Source organism: Taeniopygia guttata, chromosome 2 (assembly GCF_048771995.1).
Source record: "Taeniopygia guttata chromosome 2, bTaeGut7.mat, whole genome shotgun sequence".
Lineage (NCBI taxonomy): Eukaryota > Metazoa > Chordata > Aves > Passeriformes > Estrildidae > Taeniopygia > Taeniopygia guttata.
This window is the reverse complement of record NC_133026.1, coordinates 99,710,047-99,730,550: the sequence shown is the minus strand read 5'-3', so window position 1 is coordinate 99,730,550 and position 20,504 is coordinate 99,710,047. Positions and strand designations below refer to the sequence as shown.

At 38.6% G+C, this 20,504-nt stretch overlaps 1 protein-coding gene across 1 annotated transcript in view; it reads left to right on the top strand.

Annotated features, from left to right (window-relative positions):
* Positions 1–20,504, top strand: part of IMPA2 (inositol monophosphatase 2) — a 21,041-nt gene extending 537 nt beyond the window's left edge. The window contains exons 2-8 of the mRNA XM_012571902.5: positions 5,728–5,861; positions 10,280–10,384; positions 11,708–11,753; positions 13,950–14,058; positions 17,345–17,453; positions 17,597–17,748; positions 18,563–20,504. Of these exons, the coding sequence (XP_012427356.5) occupies positions 5,728–5,861; positions 10,280–10,384; positions 11,708–11,753; positions 13,950–14,058; positions 17,345–17,453; positions 17,597–17,748; positions 18,563–18,678 (771 nt within the window). The 3' untranslated portion in view covers positions 18,679–20,504. The remainder of the gene's footprint in view (positions 1–5,727; positions 5,862–10,279; positions 10,385–11,707; positions 11,754–13,949; positions 14,059–17,344; positions 17,454–17,596; positions 17,749–18,562) is intronic.

Sequence of the window (20,504 nt, the reverse complement as noted above, 5' to 3'; positions counted from 1 at the left end):
CAGCCCTTGGGGGTACTTCCCTCGGGGGCTGCACGCCCCCGAGGGGCCCCTTCCCTGGGAGGCCCCATCCCTCGGGTGCATCCCTTGGGGGTTGCATCCTTCGGGGCCAGCATTTGTTTTCCAGCAGCTTGTGCAGAGAAAAACAACCGTGGCAAGGAGGTTTCCTCTTGTTGGAGTGGCCGAAATTAACTTGCTAGGGACAAGTAGCTGTGTGAGGAAGGTCTGTAGTAGCTTACTTCAGATCCATGTTTTGACACAGCAGGTTAGTCATCTCAGGAGACAGCCTGACCCCACTCTGCAGCAGCAAAACTTCCACCAGGTCTAAGAGAGCCAAGAAGTGGGATCAGCAGATTGCTTGATTGAGAAACTGGGTGAAACACAAATTTATTCAGCAATATATATTTCTCTCTCGCTTCCATTCTGTTCTATTTTGAGACACGCTTTGTACATATACACTGTGATTTAAGAAGCCCCCTTTTCTATCTTGAGTCCAAGATCCATAACTTTTATAAATAAAAGTATTAATAAATAAAATTTAATAGTAAACAGATTTTCTCCTTAGTCAAAAACAGCTACAAGTGAACAGAATGCCAGAGTAGAGGAGACTTGTTTTAATAATACAGGGACTAAATGGATAATCCAAATCAGGATGACAGGTCATGCTCTCACAGACTCTCAAAACAGGAGTTTCTCCGGCACAGTCATTCTGCCAGCCGTTTCACAAGAAGAGACTCATGACTTGCTCAAGCCTCCACACCTTATTTCTCAAAACACCAATTTGTGAAGCCAGCTTTAAGCTTCCCCAATCATTTTACTTGCTCAGAAAATCGCAGCTGAGCACCTTTTCCTGGAAGAAGTAAACATTCCGTAAGACTAATCCTTGAATCTGAAATCACAATTTGCCATTGCTACCTTGCAAATGGCAGGAAATACCTGATTCATTGGCAGGCCAAATTTAAGCCAGCCAAGGATGTGATTTAAGTAGGATTTTGGAAACTGGGTATTTTTTTTTCCAATTATTTTGTCATGTTAAGGAATGTTTTTTGTTACAAAAGGCACTGGAGATCCTTCTGAAAGAAAAGGTGCAGGTATGGCTCTATTCTTTTAATTAAGTGTCAATCTGCTTCCAGCTATTACCAAAATAAACTAGAGCTAAGGACACCTAGTGCAGTGTAAAATGTGTTTGGTAGGACTGGCAGTTTGTTGAAGATTGAATGATAAAAATGGGGGTTATCTTGATCACCAAAAGGGGTCAATTCCACTAGCCAAGTTCATTTTTTTTTCTTCTGCTTCTCTTCCCATCCCTCAGATCTTTCCACCTTCACCTCCATCCCTAGAAATCTGCTTGCACTCTGTGTCTCCCCACATCTAAATCTAATCTCCATTTCTGGATGAGACTTTGCCACTTTAACATTTCCTTTAAGGTGCTCCATTTCTCAGGAGTGTGGCAGGTTAGGAAGGGTTGGAATCATTAGAAAATATCTACAAGAGTCTTGGTCTCAAGAAAAATGTGCACCTCCAGATTTTGGATTTCTAGGAAAAGTCAACCAGTAACACAGTTTTTCAGTCTCCCTTTTGGCTTATACAACCAATTGATTTGTATGGCATTGTGTTTCATGACTATAGGTAAAATATGTCTTCTTCCCAACAGATAGGAGTCTACACTCTGGAATAGTTTCTTCTAAATTTAAAAGGCCAATAAAGAAGTGATGCTTGATTATGTGCCTAAAGTGTTGCTGCTGGAGTAACCTCTGTTACTGGGTTAAAATCATTGCTTCTCTTGCCCATCCTGTGGTTTAGTTCTTATTACTTTTATGAAATAACACAGGCTCTCATTATGGCTGTTTCATAACAAGAATGGTCATGGTTTTGTAATGTCTGTAATTGACCTGCTTTAAAATTCACTCTGTAAGGCCACAAATAACTTCACTTTTTCAAACTTCTTTTCTATTTTTCCTCTGTAAGTAAGCTGCTTGCTCTGTTCATGAGAGTACAGCCATAGGTTTGATATTACTTTTTGCTCAAGAAAAGCAGGCCTGACCAATCTGTGCATCTTTGATGCTGTTAAGAGCACTGACTAATACCTGCACTGTTCTCTCCAATTGCAGATTTGGAGAAGCTTAACCAAAATGAGTAAACATACATCCAGGTAAAAATAAGAGTAAGAAGCTGATACTAGGACATAGTACGCTGAAGTTTGAATTTTTTTTTCTAGGTTTTTTTTTTCTTTTTTTTCCTGGCAAATAATTTTATGAGGCACAAAAGATCTAGCAGAATACCATTAAAAGAAAAAAAAAAAAAAGACAAAATTTTCACTTGTATTCTAAAAAGCCATGATATTTTTCCATGATGTTTGCTCCCAGGGGAAAATTTTAGGCTATTTTTGATATAACATGGACAGATGTTTTAGCAAACCAGATTGGAATTTCCTGAATTATTTGCAGATACTCACGTTTGATTTTATTAGTCAGTAAATATTTCAGGACAGCATTGCAAGCATCGAAAATCCATCTTGGATCTCCCAGAAGTGTATGGTGGGTGCAAGCAGTATGGTGAAATGAAATATCTGACATGAGGACACTACTGTAGGAGACTCTCCTGACAGGTGCTGTAGGAAAAGGCATCTTGACCTTCTGCCTTCTTCATTCTGCTTTGTTGGAATAAATTTCACAAAGGCGTTAAAAAAGGAAGAGTCCAGGAATGACTGCGCTGAACCCCAGTGTCTCCATTTCCCCTGCTCCATGGGAAATGAAGGAGGGAGCAGGGACAGCCTGAGTCTTGCTCTGTGGTGTGGTCTCTATGTAATGATGTAAATGCCCCTTGCTTTGCATAACCCCCCAAAAGCTCCCAAGCAGGGTATTAGGATAAGATCTGCATTAGAGGAGGGGCAGCATGGGCTAAGAGTGTTAAATGGCTCTGCTCTAAATAACCACGCTCCCAAAATTCAGTTGCTTAGAAATTGCTGAAAAATCTCTGTAATATAGGGACAAACCCTAGTACAGGAATAGTCTAGTAAAATAAATTTACAGCCAAATTACAGCATCTTGATTGCCAATTTCATTGTACAATGGGGATAAGGTGCAACCAGCTGTTTCCATTTCATCATCCTGTAGTTCCTTTGGTTTCTGCTTGCCTGCTACATGTAACCTAGATTGAGACTTTTATGGAACCCCATGTCCATCTGGACAGACCAGGCAATTGCAGCAGGTATCCACAGACGTTATTGTAAAGCTTCTGCAAAGAGAGGAGTTGTGTGATGCTCTCAAAGTATTCTGAGGCAACAGGCTCTAACACTCCTTCATAGGCAGGTGACTTTTAGGGATTTTTCAACATAAATTGAATTCTACACTGCTCTGAGCTGTTTGATCATTTTTCCAAAGAATACAAGTTTTTTATCAGTTATGCAGGAATGGGGTTACTTTGGCTTGGATTGCATACCTGTACAAGCTGGAGCAAATGCATGGGGTCCCTTTTGTCAAGCCCTTTGTAGCTGGCAGAGAATTGGCAGAATCAGAGCAGTCCATCCTGCGTGCTGTGGGTGAGCCTCCAGAGTTGTGGTGCCCATTTGTGGCTGGTGACCTCAGCCCAGCACCATGACTTGTCTCTTCCTCTTCTCTTGATGTACCGCTTGCACAAGAGGTGGGGAGAAGAGCTCATTGCAGGGCTGGTAAATGCTAAATGTGTGTTGTGGCTCCTTGGCATGGGCCTGCAGAGGAGACGGGTGAGATGACCATCAGCCACCATAGTGCAGGCACACCCTTGGCTATTCCCACCTCCAAAGTGGCTGGAGCCTCATGCTGGCCACCAGAGTTGGATTAAAGTTAAAAATGGTCATGAGCAACTGGGTAAAGGATCAGAAATGAAAAAATAAATTTGAGGCTGGGATGTGCAAAGGGTTGTACTCAAACTGGAGAGATCAAGTGCCAGAGCATGCAATGAAATCAGCTGATTGCAGAGCACATCCACAGGAGAGAGGTTTCATCTCAACTTTTTCTTTTCCAGCCAGGCTCAGGTATGATCTCACTGCCCTGCTGAGCAGTGACACTGATTTAAATGTCTGCAAAAAATCTCAATCTACTATGCATTAAAATTGAATAAAAGTCAAGAGTGTGGCATTGCTAAGAAGAAATTAAAATAGTCTCTGTCAAAAGGAGGACGTTCCTCATCTATTTCACAATGTGAAGTTCCAAGCAGTAAAGAGAACAGGAAAGTAATGAAGAGCAAATAAAATAAAAAGTATCAGCATACCGTTTTTTTCAAGAATAGTTGGAGTGTTTTGGATTTTGCTTTGGGCTGAAGAGGAGCCCAAGAGCCTTGCTGGAGTTACAATTTTATGCTTCTATTGTAAATCCTTCAAGACAACCACACAAGGCACTGAGGGGAGTAAAAAGATTAAGTGTGGTTAATATTTTGATATACAGTAATGTACTTTAGCTAGACCTCAAACTAAAAAGTACTACCTGCCCTCACAAGCACAGTATATAGGCACAACTGATGTGTTACAGCTCACAAAGAAGAAACATTAGTCCAGATACCTTCTATACTAAGGCAATAGTTGGCCATACCCATTACTTGTCAGAGCAGTTAGGACACCCTTCAAATACAGTATTTTATACTACAAACACCAAGAGCTGAGATTACATTTGTGAGTTTCTGGGCCTGTTTCCCATGCATAATGCAGCAGAACTGTTTTCTTTGGTCATCAAGCATTTCTCAATGGTTTTAAAATACCTTGATCAGTGGAAATTTAGTTAAGCAATTGAAATATATAAATTTTAGATGGGACTTAGAATGTTGATCTTGTTGCTGCTGGATTACAAATAAGTGGTACTTAATTTTTGCTTTGTTTTGGTTTGGTATTTTTTTATTTCAAATAATTTATCATTTTCACTGATTAAAAAATAAGCTATCTCCTTTTGCATCCTGTCCCTTTATTTTTCTTTTTAATGAAGAAGTGGGGAAAAAAAAACAAAACAGAAAGAAAATGGGAGAAATGGGAAATGGAAAAGCTTTCATTAAGTGTTTTCCCATATGTGCATTTGTACTTGAGCTTGTAACAGTAATACCCTGGAGAATCAGAGAAAGACATTTCCAGAAGAGATTCCAGGTTTAAATCATTGGTTTCATATCTAGGGAAAGCTTCAATTTTTGTTCTTGCTAAATACATGGCAATTATTTGAGAACCAGACGGTGGATTTAAATTTCAAAAAAAACCCAAAAAAAACTCCCAAAAAATTATGTGTCTTTGTTGGCAAAATGGAAACCAATTACATTTGCCTTATTGCATGTCTTTTAAAGTAAGAGAGCAGTGGGGTATTGGCCCTGTAAATTTAAAAAAAAAAAAAAAAAGGGAAAAGAAAATAGAACAAGAAGAAAGAAAAAGGGCTTCCCTTGAAAAATGCCTGAGCCTTGAGGCTTTTTCTTACCTGGTGTACACTTTTGGTAATTTTCTAAATCATGTTGACTACCATCAGCCTTTTATTCCCTTACTTGCATCCCTTAATCAATCCTTTTCTGAACTGTCAAGAGAGGTTATTGCAGAGTGATTCAAAATGCTGTGTTCCAAAAGCTCAGATGGCTTTTTTTGTCAAAAAATGTAACAGTCACTGGTAGAATTAGACCTACAGCTGGTTTTCAGGATTAGCTCTATTTTTTTCATTTAAGATACTATTTTAGTATGCACAGGCTGAATGCCCAACAAATCTAATTTATGAACGTCTGTTTCAGATTATTAGGAAAGCTCTAACAGAGGAAAAACAAGTGTCCACAAAGACTTCTGCAGCCGATCTTGTGACAGAAACTGATCATTTTGTGGAAAATTTAATAATTTCTGTGCTGAAAGAGAAATTTCCCTCCCACAGGTGAGTGCCTATAGAAACTATCAATAGACTTTTTTTTTTTTCCTTTACATGCTGCATCTCTGGCTGGTATTTAAAGGGAACTTTAAAAGTCTGTGTATCTTTCTTATATATTAACCTATTGCCATTGGACACTTTCATAGGACTCCTATTTTTTAAAAAAGTACCATTTCCTTGTACTTAGTACTTTATTAATAGCAATGTTTCCCCTGTAGGGACATCATGGATGAAGGTTTCATGTGGATCTCCATGATGTTCAGAATACTGGTCTGTTGCCTACTGTATAAGAATTATGCTAATGCTATCTATAAAAATATAGCAGAAATATATGCTAGCAAAGGTCCCACCCTGCAGACCTTTCCTGTTGCTGTCACCCATATGCATTTGCCAGATCAGGAGTGGTAAAAGTGCATTTAATTACATTTACCCTCTGTCCTACAGTGAGAAGATCAGTAAGAAGCAGGGTTGTTTGTCATCATCATCATTATTTTATGCCTACTCATAAACAAGCTATAAATTATGACATGGAGTGCAAACCCAAGGTTTTAAAAGTAGATCAGGTTGTTGATTGCTCTTGAATAATTGTGGTCAACTTGAAAATAACAACTCAGCTCATGTGCAGATTAGAGAGGGGGTTTGTATTAGTTGCCAGGTTTGGTTTGATGTAGAGACTGACATTGATTTCTACATTTGACTTCAGTGGATAAAATTAATTTTCCTGCAGAGCCAGTGGAAGGCCTGTGTATCCCTTAAATAGTGTCAGACTCCCTTCTAACCGGGGGCATCTCTGATGGGGATGAGCCTTGCATTCTAGCACTGTGCAGAAATGAAGAGGAAAATCTGGAGGGCTCAGCTACTAATCTGATTGTCAGTGATGCTGCTGGGCAAAAAAACACCGCCATAAGAAGGAGCGGAAAGCATATTTTTATACTAAATATGGCTTTCTAAAAACATGCTGTATGTGATGGCATACTGAAGCAGTACTCTACAGCATAATGTGTGGTTCTTGGCAGCAATTCTCAAGAGAATGCCAGGCTTTACAAGCCTATTATTTGTGTAATATTCCTTCTACTATTGCTGGCTGTGCTCTTCTCTCATCTCCACTCTTACATTAATTTTTTTTCCTTGAGCAGAGTGGCAGAGAACATAAAACCTACACATTTCCCATAAAATGCGAATCACCAGACACACTCAAGTTACTCAGAATGGGAACAAAGGTTGTAAGGTCAACATAGGCCTAGCAACTTAAAAATCCCAGATTTTATCAACTCCATACAGGTAACTTCTAACTGTATAAGTAAATGAAGGAACTGCCATTTCTTCAATTCAAATTTATTTTGTTGATAATGGTTGTTTGGTTTGCTTAGAATTTGTTTAGATAATTAATGCATTTAGATTAAATAATAGATTAAAGCTGAATTTCACTAGACTAGATTAAAACACGTGCAACGAGGAGTCTACAAAAACAGGCAGGGGTTAAATTGAAGTACAATGAAAATATTAGAAGATAATATGTATTATATTCAGTCTTTCCCCTAACCAGGCTGTTGAAAGCAGCACTGAAGAGTTCCGTGATTGCTTTTTCTTCTAAATCATCTTGATTCTTATGTTCTCTGAATCAAAAATGGACTTTAGGTGTTAGAAAAATTAAAAGGGATCTTATTAGAATCTGCCATTTGCACTAAGGTGTTTATGAGTCTTGAGATACTGGAAATGTACTCAGAAGTAAAGAGAAATACTAGGAAAATCCATTCAAAAAGTAATTCTGTCCCATGTTTCTTTTTTCTTTTTGGTTAAGTGGTATGTATCATCTTCATTCACACTTCACTCAAGTTTTAATATTTGCTCACTTTTTAGTACTCTGATGTGCCCCAGTGAGTCTTTTTAAAAGGATATTTTTTCAGACAGATCCAAGAGTAATGGGTAGGTACGGCCAGACTACCACGGGCTGCTGGTTGCAAATGGCTGTCCCAATATTTACCTTTGCTATTATTACACAAAGTGTCATCTTTTGTGTGCCTTGTGGCCATAATTTTGTAGACATTAAAATCAGGACACAGGAGTTTAAGAGGGTGACATCCAGCTCTAGCTTCCCATCGTTCTGTCCTCGGATCCCCATATGGGGATAGGTGAGGGATCTCCCAGACTGAGTCTCCTGCATTTGACTGGGTATCATTCCTGCTGCAGATTATGGTATGTTACAGCTTCCCTGCTGTTCCTGCAATGAATTTCAGAGTGGCACCATAGTATGAACAGATGTAGTCAAAGGCTTGGCTAAAATTACTCAACTCATTTTCAGTGGGAGTGAAGTGTAATCCAGATTTGAACAGAGGTCAGCAGAGCTGGCAGGCTGGCATATTAAATTAACTATTTTAATGAGGTGGTTACCCTTCCCACTTTTCAAGCTGTTCCTAGAATTTACTCCAGTACTTCACACTGAGTGTTTTGCTTCATTTGCAGGTTTTTACAGGACACAGAGCAAGACATCTGAGGTGACCTTGCAGGACTTTCACATTTCCCAGTGTTGTATAGCAGCAAGGGGGGTTTTGTTACCCATTAGCCCAGATTTTATAAAATGTGCGCCTGATTTGTTCTACATCCATTTTGGAAAAATTGCTCTTGAACATGAAGATTTTATCAGTGGCACTGCTATGCCCCAGCTCCAGGTTAGCATTTCTGAGCTCAGGGACTGCAGCATCACACCCCCACTGTGAGGGAAAGGCGAGGGACTGGCTCATGATGCTCGAGGGCAAATCATCTTACACAGAAATACTCCTGTCTTTAATGAGGTTCTCATTTCACCTTTCTTCGGCCAGACAGCCGCTATGGTTCAATCTCCAGGTGGGGGAGCTGCAGAGGGTTGAAGCAGAGGTATAATTCATGTGGAATATGGATAATCTGAGGTGGGATGTAAGGTGCTCCACCTACAAGATGAACCTCCTCTGCATCCAGCAGCACAGACAAGGCATGGTTGGGTTTGGATGCTGATTACAGGATCTGAGGAAACAAAAGTCAAGGGATACAGCACTAACAAGACAAAATAATGGACTATTTAGAGCAAGGAGCCTGCAAAGTGTTATGCTGAACTGGGAGTTTCAAACACCTGTTCAAGTCTTTCTCGTTTCTCAGTTGTGCATTAGCACTTTGTCCTTCAGCTGTTTCTTTTAATGGGGATGAAAATAGTAACAAACACTTCCTAATTCCCTCTTTGTACCAGCTGGGTGTCTATAATGCCATCAAAATAGTCTGTTTCTACTTAGGTTGAGGCAGGGTAGCGCTTGGAAAATTCAGGAAATCTCCTCCTGTGCTGTCTTCACAGAACATTTTAAACTCATGGCTTCAAGTGTTACCTGGAATCATGAGGTACAGGTTGAAGACACAAAATAAAATAGCTGCTACTTTAGTCCAAGGGAAGGACTCTTTTGCAAAAGACATTTTCTCTTTATTTTATCCTATTTGTTTTTCTTTATGTCTTTGAGAGAAGCTTTTTTGTCTTCAAGCATTTGCACAAATTCTGAATACCACTACCAGCTGTTCAAATGTGAAACAACCAGCAAGATTCAGTACTAGCAGTTGGATTCCACTCCTGCTGTACATAAAGGATTTTATGAAAATCTGTGAGAATAGCACCTGCACATCTCTTACAGAAAGAGACCTTGGGCAGTTTATGGGAAAGCAGGGATAATTAAGGTTGACAGGAAATGTGCCAGAACTGGATGTTCGTTTCCCAGGGAAAAAGGAGAAAAAAAAAACTACTAAAAGAAACTGGGACAGAACAACAGAAGAGAAGATGATCTCAGATTTTGTGCCTTGTGCATCCAAACAACAAACAAACAAAAATAATTTGTTGATTTTTTTCTGGGTCATGGGAAAAAGAAAGTCCAGCTTTGTAAACCTCCTTATTTCCTGAGTCAGATTACTGTAAAAAATACAGATAGGAGCAAGATTGTGGATTTTCTAAGAGTGTATTTTTTTGCTTCTGACTGAATTTGACTGCAGAAGAGAAGCAGGTACAATTTGTAGTTTATATTAGTTACTGCAAGAGACAGACCTAACTCATAAAATTATATTCTGCATAAAACAATCTTCTTGAGTTCCAGAGATGCCAGTTCAGATCCATTTCTGCATTCATTTTCATGGCTTCCTTAGTGGTGTACTGGGGAAGTGCACATAAATAGAGTTCTTTTTTGCCATGTAAAATTGTGTGCTGTAGATTCGAGAACTCTCCCTCTAAGTCTGTATGAAAGTTACCAATTCCTAAATTTAAAAAGCAGTATGTATGTTTACATTTATACAAGAATGTTTTATGGAGAGAGGGACAAGTTCTCTCTTAAAAATCAGAATGATTGGGTTGTACTTTCCAAGTCATGTATCTAAGCTAATGCTCTGGGATACTTGTTTTACCCTTGCACCAAATGCAGGTTTATTGCAGAAGAATCCACTGCTGCAGGTTCAAAATGTGTGCTCACCGACAGTCCAACCTGGATTATTGACCCTGTTGATGGAACGTGCAACTTTGTGCACAGGTAAATGGCCGGCAGCCTGTGAAACACATCAAAACCCAAAATGTAGCTTCTCACCGGTCCTCACTTCCTCCTGAATGTGCTTTTCCCTGGTGGGGACTCACACATAGGAGCCATCCCTTTGTCTCTTGGTACCTGGTGTGGTGTGTGTGGGGGAGGCTGTGTTTGTGCCATTATCTGAGGGCGAGCTGGAGTTTTTGCCACTGTCCCCCAGCTCACACCCCCAGCTCACAGCTCACACCCCCAGCTCACATCCCCAGCTCACACCCCCAGCTCACAGCCTGGAGGAACAAGGCTGTGCTGTGAGGACACTTGGCCCCATGCCTCGCCTGGGTTTTGCACATTCCTTCTAGGAGTTCTCCCCTTCAGCCACAGGCGCTTCCTTCTTCCTGGGAAGTGCCACACCTGCGTGTGTGTAAAGCAGCACTGAAAACTGAGTTGTACAGAGATGCTGGTGTTACATTTCTAAAGTACCTCTGCAAAAAGAAATCTAGGGGTCATTGCTGCAAAAATTAAGACTTTTAATTCACCATTTGAGTGTTAGGAGCTGTGAACTACTGACTATTCATAATACTTCTACTTAAAAACCCTGCCTTATAGTTCACGACTTAAAATAACTACAGCTTTCATAAAGCAAAAAAGAACGAAAAAACCAACAGTTCCTTGACTTTTGGTGCAATTACACAGAATTCCAGAGGAGGTGGGGGTTGTCATATGGTGATGTTTCATACAATTAAGAGATGTATCCTCTTTCTAGCAATATTTTCTGGGCTTCCAAAGTAATTTTTGAAATGTGTTTTTAAGAAATGAATTAATTGCATTGTTTAAAATGTAATAATTATACAGTAGTCAAAAGGACCAAATTAAATACATGACCATCACTTTGAAAAAGGACAGCAGAGAGGAATTGATTTCTTTTTATGTTGGTGTCAGCAGCAAGGTATCTCCATGCTATTTAATTGCTATCTCAGATGCATAGCTTGAACAAAGTGTGTTCTTAAATGCAATTACTTGTTATAACATTAGTGGTTTTATACTGGATAATTCAATTACACTAAAGCAAAAACATCCCTAAAATATACTACATATTCAGTGTAAAAAATTGTGATGTCTTCATGAGTTTATTTCTTGACTTCTCCAATATTAACGTACATTTTTAAAGGAATTGACAAAGAGGCTGACAAAGGAGAAATAATATAATGTCAAGGACATTTTGACAAGTAAACTCACAGAGTTCCATGTGGGATTTTGTTGCCTAAGGGGGTTGCATAAGAAGTAAGTGGAGAGATTTTTCATCAATACTACTTCATTTCTTATTTTTCGCAGATTTCCAACAGTGGCAGTGAGCATTGGATTTGCTGTTAACAAAGAGGTATGAAGCATGTTCTTTAAGATGGGCACCTGAGAGTTGGCTAGAAGTCTCAAAACCATGTGTGAACTTTAAATTAAAAAAAAAAAAATCAGTCACTACTCAGGTTTTCCTATGCTTTTTAAATGCATCTGATCATACTCTACTCATCTAAAATCAGTCCTGAAAAACTTACTTATACCAACTGGCCATTAAAAAATAATTCTATGAATTATTAAAAGTATTACAGGATTTATATGGAGAAAAAGGAAGTACTGGTGTGAGCAAGGTTTAGTTAGACAAAACCATAATAAGTTCAATTTAGTGCTGCCTTTTCATAATTTAAACATATATCCCAGTGTTCCTGTGTTGTTGTTATTGCCTCTTTCCTGCTAGCAATATCTGTGAAAGCTAACTCCTGCAAGGAGTCAATGTAGAGCTGATTTTATGAAGAGTGCAAAATAATGGGCCTAGTTTGTTGAATCTGCATTTATATTTTTCTTTACATAGTAAAGTAGCTATATTTACCACAAGAGAGCTTTTGAGTTTCCTAGCTATAGTCATTTGTGCTAGTGCCTTGTCTCCAGATGTTGCTGGTTTGCAATTTGATATGTATCTATGAAATAACTACTCAATCTATGAAATAATTACTCAAATTGATAATGAATGTACCTCTTTCATCCAAATTCCACAATCTTAAATATATGTACAGCTTTATGCAAAGCCAGCAAGAATTCTGTGCTGTAACATCCAAGTTTTCAGATTTGCTAGTACCTCTTACTGATTTAAGCACAATAATATTATGTACTTCTCTGGTAAGACTTTTCCAACATGGAAACTGCAGAGAAACACTTCTATGCTTTTCTGAAATTTATTCATTGCCAAAGGTCCTTTTGAACACTACATTTTGTTACCAGACAGTTTTCGCTGATATTTATGTTTTCTAGAACTCCATCATGATTTTGATGCTGCATATTTTGGGTTATGTCAACTAAACAAAGCTGAAACAAAAGTAAAGAATTATGTTAAATCTCCCTCAGTTAAACAATTAGGACAAGCAGAAAAAAGAGCAATTTGAAAAGGAGCCAAAGTACACTCAGGGGAACTGGCCTGATTATAAGCCTTGAAGAAATTCCTGCAGATGTCTTTAGGGAAAGAGTCTATTAATGGTGTGTTCCTCAAAAAAAAACCCCTTGATTTAGATGACACCTCAGGGTAGGGAGCGAGGACAGTCTATTCCCTTTGAATTGTCTCTGATGAACACCAAGTGCAGCAGGAGAAGATTTGAAGTCTAGAACTCCTGAGAGGTTTTCTTGACCTTGTGGCCAGTTTCAGACACCTAGGGCAAGTCACTTAATTTTTGTATACCCCTAAATTAAATAATGCTAATATTGCTGATGTAGGGGCAATTTTCAGACCTGACCCTTGAAGCTTGTAAAGTGATTTAAAATCTTTTGGTGGAGCCTATTAAAGTAATAGAAATTTTAAATACCAAGACTACCATTCTGACCCTCTTTTCATTGGTAAACAGAACCTCCCACAAAAATTCCAGTGTTATACACTCTTCAACTTACATTGAGGGTATTTCTGTCCAGCTCCTTCTATTGGAGTCCTGTGACTTCAAGAGATCTTCACAAAAAGATTTTGCAGAGAAGGATTTGAACAAGTGACTAGAGTGTACTGCTTTGTTTGAAAAGGCAGGCAAATTCAATTCACCACGAAAGCTGAGGTGCCTACAAAAGCATCCACTGTTAATAAAGAGTGCCATGACTCCAGAGTTTGGGTGTCTGACTGATCCTGGGGCTGCAAGCCAGCCAAGGTCAGTGGGGTTGCTTCAAGGAGTAACTGCTCACCAGTGAAAGCAAAGCATTCAGAGTCTTGCCTCAGAGGTCTTGCATATTTTCTTTAAAAACATTTAAATTGCATTTGAAAACAACTCAGTGTTTAATCCATTATAATGTGAACAGAAACAAGCTGTGAGCAAGAATTTAGAGGATCAGGAACATATTGCATTAACTTCTATTTATAAACTGAATTTTATAAAACCTATATCTCAATATCACAGTAATAGTAAAATTATTCTAGTTTTTTAGCATCAGTGTAATCGTTATTATGTGTACCAATTAAAATATTGCTGATCTTTTTGCCATTAGTAGTTGTTTATATTTATGATGAGTAATTTGAGTTGCATTCATTTCTTTCCTTTTCAAAATCTTAAAGCTTGAATTTGGTGTAATTTACCACTGCACTGAAGAACGATTATACACTGGTAGAAGAGGTCAAGGGGCATTTTGTAATGACAAAAGGCTTCAGGTATCAAAAGAGACAGGTTGGTCTAGATTTTGTTAGAACTCTAAAAGGAATATATTAATTTTGTTTCAGAGTTGTTGCAAATCATCATTAGGATAATGAACATCATTATCCTGATGGAAAGTATTTCACCTGCATGATAATTTTGTTGTTTTGTGTTTGTTTTTTTCTGAAAAATCACTTTCCTCCTTTTTTTTTTTTTAATATACATCTGAATATGAACTATTTAAATAATCCTAAATTATTTTACTTCACAACTCCTGTTTAAAATAAGGAAGAATGTGTAGATTCACCAGTTTCATTCCAGCTGAGCACCAGCATAACTTTTTATAAGCAGGATGAAATGGGAGTGGTGAATCGAATTCAGATTACTATTGTGGCTGCTATTCACTTCTTTTCCAATTAACTTGTACATCACAGAGTGTCTGATGTCTGTAGGCAAATGTGCTAACAGTGAATTAAAGGGTGCATGCTTCATTAGGGGTCCTTTAACAGCTTGCTCTGGTGTGTGAGGTATGTCCTGATGTACAAATAGCCAGCAACACTTTGCCAACGCTTGAATGGAATTCTTTTATCTTTTATTTATATTTAAACCAAGTTATAGACTTGTCTGTTTACCTAATGATTATAGAAAACAATAATTTGGTATTATTTAGGGAAGTTTTCATTTTCTTTTAGTTAATCAAAACGCAGAGGAGAGCATAGCACTCAGTTGTAAGTGGAAGTAGACATATGCCAGAAATGTGCACCACTGTACACACAAGGTGGTAAAAATTTCACCCCAAAGAGAGATTCAATGAGCTCAAAACACAGTAAATTCAAGCAATTAGACACACAGATTTCTTTAGTGCCTGAAGCAGACCTTACATCAAGATTTCACCTGAAATTTGGGAAGGTTTTATATTCATCTAAGTTAATGGTGATCTGAGGTCTACATATTTGGAGAGACATATTGTAAAGTCATTGTAGATATTAAATCCCTAAGACTTTAATCATTGATTACATATCATATTTTTATCAGTGCTCAAATATCTCATATTCCAAAAAAACCCTGTACTGGCAGAGACTGTTAGGGAGACGTGGGGTCACTCCCAGTTGGACTGCATGAGCCACTGTGGAAATGGCCTCACATGCTTTTGCAGTCAGAGAGTTCTGATTTCCAGCTGAGCAATGAACAATTTTGGCACATGTCACTTCTGTCTTCCTTTCTCTAGACATCCAGTCTATGTGGGTGTCTAGAACACAGCAAGGGAAATAGACCTTCTGCCCTTCCGAATGCTTTGAAATTTTCTTTTGTTTTGAGATACATTATTTTGTGGTGGGAAATTTTCACCAGTGAAGCTGGATCTGTTTTAATCTCACTTCTACTGATAAGTGTTTTAAATCACAGTTGCTCTCTAAGAGCTGTGGCTTCAGTGAAATAAACCAACTTTGGAAGAGAGACTTGTGTTTCCCTCCACCTGCCACTGGAATTGAAGTGGCCATTATGTGTTTGAGATCTAAGATGTCGTGTCACTTGCTGCCATTTGTTTTCAGGAAATGTGATTGTTGTATGACGTTGATCTACACTTATACTTCATTGTTCGGGCTTAATCATCTGAAATCACAGCCCAGGCAAGCATTGTTCTTTGTCAACACCTAGTTTTATAGAGGTTTGGTATGGAGTCCATGCAGCTATTTAAGATACACTTAAATTAAGGATCCATCTTCCCTGTTACCTTAAGTGATACTTTTTTCTCATGCTTAGATTAATGTCAGGGCTTACATGTGCTAATACTGTAAATATATATATTTTTTTTTAAATCTTCTGGGGTCAACAGAACTGATGTTTTCCTCATAAATTTATCCATATCACCATTAGATCTTTTCTATCAAGCCCATATCTTGAATTCCTGAAATCTCATAGTGTCTTGTGATCAGTCAGCTCCTTTTTCTAAGCAGAGATCGGCCTTAGTCTGTTCGTTCAATTTCCAGCTGTAGCCTTGAGGAAAATTGAAGAGATCTGTCTATGCATTAGAAATGTTTTTAATAACAAAAGAATAACTGTCTCAGTCACAACCTAACTATGACTAGTATGGTGTGAAAGCTTGGTGCATTTCAGCAATGAGATGGACATTAAATGTTCTCTGATTATAAACTGGGTCTGTTATGTAAAATAATCTATGGCAGATTGCTTTCACCATCCAGAATTTTTAATAGTGGCTAAACAACAAATACCCTACAGCGTGCCTGGATTGGTGTTTTTCTGGTTTAACACAGTAATTTAAAAAGCAGCAGTTGAAGCTATGTTCTTACAGTTCATATTTGTGACACCTTGTAACTTTTAATCTAATTACATACCTGTTACTTACCAACCATTTTACCACATTGCTCGAATCCATAAGGTTCATCTGCAATACTAAAATCTTTGGTAGCCTGTTTAATTAAATGGTGCCTCACTCCAGCCTAATTTGCTTTTGAAAACCTCCTTGCTTCTTGTGTGGAGAACTTTCATCTCATGCAGGTAGCTGTAAGAACCAGGTATAGGTTGCCCACCTGAGTGAATGCCTCACCTTTAGCCCAGGTTAGAAGGTGACACTTGGCACAGGACACAGCCCAGTCAGTGAGTTCTCAACCACTAAACCTTTGAGTTTTTTCATCCCTTTAACGCCTCTGAGTTCAGCTGGCACAGCAGGAGCAGGGACACTTGGCATTTGATCAACCATCTCCACCTACACTGGCTCACTTATTGTAGTATTCAGATCTCACATGAGGACTGCTTCAACACCTTTCAAGCCATTGTGAGTCTCTCCTTTGACTGTACACAAGGCTGGTATCTCCATCTGCTCTAGGACAGCATTGCCTTTGCTGAACACAAGACAAATAGAACTTTCACCAAATATTATGATTAAAAATACTGCTTTAATTTTTCATAAGAAGGGGTTTTTTTTCTGTCATAAGGTGTCTTCAGTCTTTGAAATGCCAGAATGAGCTATTACGAGGTGACTGGTGATTTAGGGAGAAACTTTTCTTTCCTCGTACTGGGTTCCCAAATGTTTATAATTGGTTAACAAATTACATTAGAATTCCCTATTCAAGAACCATTGTGTTTTCAAATATTAATAGATTAACATCATTAGCAGTTACTAGATTACTGGATTATTCTTAGTTGACTGCTAGTATTAGTGAACTTGTCAAAAGGTGACTGGTCAATGAAATTGAAATTTTTTTGTGTGAAAAGCCCATTATTGTTAAATTTAAGAACAAATTTATGGAACCTACCTGGAAGCTGTTGAACTAATGGAAACATCTCTCTGCCATTGCAGATATCTCAAAGGCCTTAATTTTAACAGAAATTGGTCCTAAACGTGACCCTGCAACTTTGAAATTGTTCCTTGGTAACATTGAGAGATTGCTCAAGGCCCAAGCACATGGGTAAGATGTTTTACAGCATATGTCTCATGTTTGTGACCAAAAAATCTTTTTAAAAAGTAATTTAAAAAAAATTGAAACAAGTGTGTTGTACACAAAGGTTGAAGTCAAAAGCCTTTTCTTCTTTGTGTTGCTGTGGGGTGTAGGGTCCGTGTCATTGGGAGCTCCACGCTGGCCCTGTGCCACTTGGCATCCGGCGCTGCAGACGCCTATTACCAGTTTGGGTTGCACTGCTGGGACCTGGCAGCAGCCACTGTCATCATCAGAGAGGCAGGTGGCACTGTGATAGACACTTCAGGTGAGCAAAATGCCCTTGGTTTTCCATTGACTGTTGGGGGACTGGGTGAGTGGCTGCCTCGGGGCAGCTTGTGTCACCCTTGTGGCTCTGCCTCATTTCTAGCAATATCCTGTAGAAAGGTCTGTAGCCTCCACTAGGCTCGGTCGGGCTGGTTATTCAGAACACACTGATGTAATTCCAGCGTGAGGTTTCATCACATCAAGGGTCTTCTGAGTCAAACTGTATTTCCATGACTTTGAGTAATTCCCTTAAAGCCTTGTATTTGCAGTAAGGAGTCAGCCCAGGAGGTTGGCAGGTATGCTCAGATGTTCCAACTAGATTTCAACAAAGACGTCCTCCCGGGAAGGAAGGACTCTGAGTTACCAGTTTGGACATATATGACTAGAAACCATTCAGTGGGAGTAAAGGGCAGCACAGTCTCCAGATTATTACTTAATTAATTTAGATGGTACACATCTCAGAGTAATGGTTTACTGGTGACCAGTATCTGGTTACTGAAAGATCTGGTGGATTAAGAAGGTTATGCTGAATGAACTGTTTTCTGTCCCATTTCTAGAAGAGGGGAATATTGCATTTATGGTTGGCTACTGAACAAATCCAGGCATTCACTGCTCTTCTTGCATACTTTGGCTCGGTATCTAGAGTTTTATAAAATAATTTTTTGCTGGAGATTTCCATGTAGGAGTTGTTGAATTAGGTTGTCCTTCCCACCCCAGAAGGAGCTACGTATAAAGTTGTTACTGTATTTCCGACCCTATCTAATTACAGTATGGCTTATATTTAAGACTCTTCTTGTTAATCCTCTTGCCCTCAGGGGGACCTCTGGATCTTATGTCCTGCCGAGTGATTGCTGCAGGCACGAGAGAGATGGCCATGTTCATAGCTCAGGAAATACAAACTATTCACTACCGGCGGGACGACGAGAATTAAATACTCATTGTGCGGAGTTTGCCTCCTGAACCGTGTAACATTTGCGAGATGGGTGTCTTGAAAGGGTACGTGATTTCAGCAGGATGATTTCTGGGGAGATTTTCTGTGTCAAATATTTTTTATAAATTTATTACCATGTGGGAAGGCATAGGGAGATTTTTAGACCTCTAAGGATCGTGTTTCCTTTTTAATATGTATCTCTTTCAGCAGTATCTTTTTTATAATATAGAATATTTTACTTGTAGCAAATTAGTCTCAAAATTAAGTTGTAATTTCATATCTGTGGGGCTGATATTTAGTCTTTTGTAACACGCAGCTAAAAAATGGAACTTTATTTTTACAGATGCAGATCTCAGGTAAATGAGCTTTAGGACTGTAGTAAAGGAGGAGTAGTTGAGATGTGTGCCTATAATAATACCCTTGTTCCACGATACTTAAGAATGCAATAAAAATGGCATTGTTATTTCCTAACGACGTCTTAGCTCTGTATCCATATATGTGCATGTCTCTGTGTGTGTATATGTGTGTATATATGCACCTATGCATGTATACACACACATCCCCAGGGGTGTATGTGTATATATATGGATGCCCTGGATGTTTACAGCAACTTAGAGGATGCATAGAGAGAAGAAAGCCAATACTGGGAGCTGTTTTCAGGTAATGGTTTCTTTAGGTTACTTAGGTGGTTCCTGTCAGGGCTATCCAAATGGCAAATAGCAGAGCTGACCATGGAAAATGTTTTACAAACTGCCCAGCTGGTTTTGTTTCCCTTCATCCCTCTGCATGGGCATAAATCATACTGTCCTGTAGGCCACTGTAAGATAATCAAACCTGCAAACAATTACTACCATAGAGTACTTATAGTTAAAACCAGGAATATTGAACTCATGCTGAGTATTCACAGTATTAACTATGACACACAGCAGTAGGAGGCCAGCAGAATAGAGCACAGTGTCAAAGAGCTGTTGATTTTAGAGAAACTTCAAGCAGAACAGCAGGATTTGGCCCCTTACATGCAAGTTATTAAAAATATGCACATAAGATATGCTTGCAAAACAAATCACATGCCCTTCTTGCACAACGTTGTAACCACACTTTTTGATCAGAAAAGCCTGTAAAATCAATTACATGGATTTCCTAAATACACAGTTTTCTCTATCCCTGTATCTACCCCATAATTTCTATTTAGATTTTGTTTTAAATTGTGAGCACAGGGAAAACAAGTGTGTTGAGAAAAGCAGTTGATATGAAATCACTTCTATTTTTTCATCAAAATTTAATTAAGAGATATCTTTTTTGCAAGAGTGAAAACTGAATAAAGGAATGAGCCAAAAGAGTTGGTTAAAAATCTTTTATGTACACTGCATGTGTAGACTTTTTAAATGTGTTGAGGTATCTGCTTAGAAGATACAAACTAAAGAATATTTTTTAAAAATAACCTTGTATGTGTTTATTGCAATGAAAAATATTTTTCACTGAATATAACATAAAGTTCTGTGTGATTTCTGGGTATTTTTTTCATGAGAAATACAAAATATTGACTATGTGAGGAGCATCTAAATCCAGCCAAGCATTTAAAAGCTGATGGTTCTTTGCAGAAAATCAGCACTTTCCATTACAGTGATCAACATTTTGTCACTGCTCCCTTTTGCCCCCATTATTTCATTGTACCCCTGTTTGGAAAAGGAGATTGTAAGCCCTTTGGGGCAGGGACTACAGTAGTTTGGCTCTGGATTTTCACAATGCTAACAGGATGAGATTCTGGTCCACAACTAGGCACTGAGGCGCTATAATAATACAAATAATAAATGCTAATAGGCTCA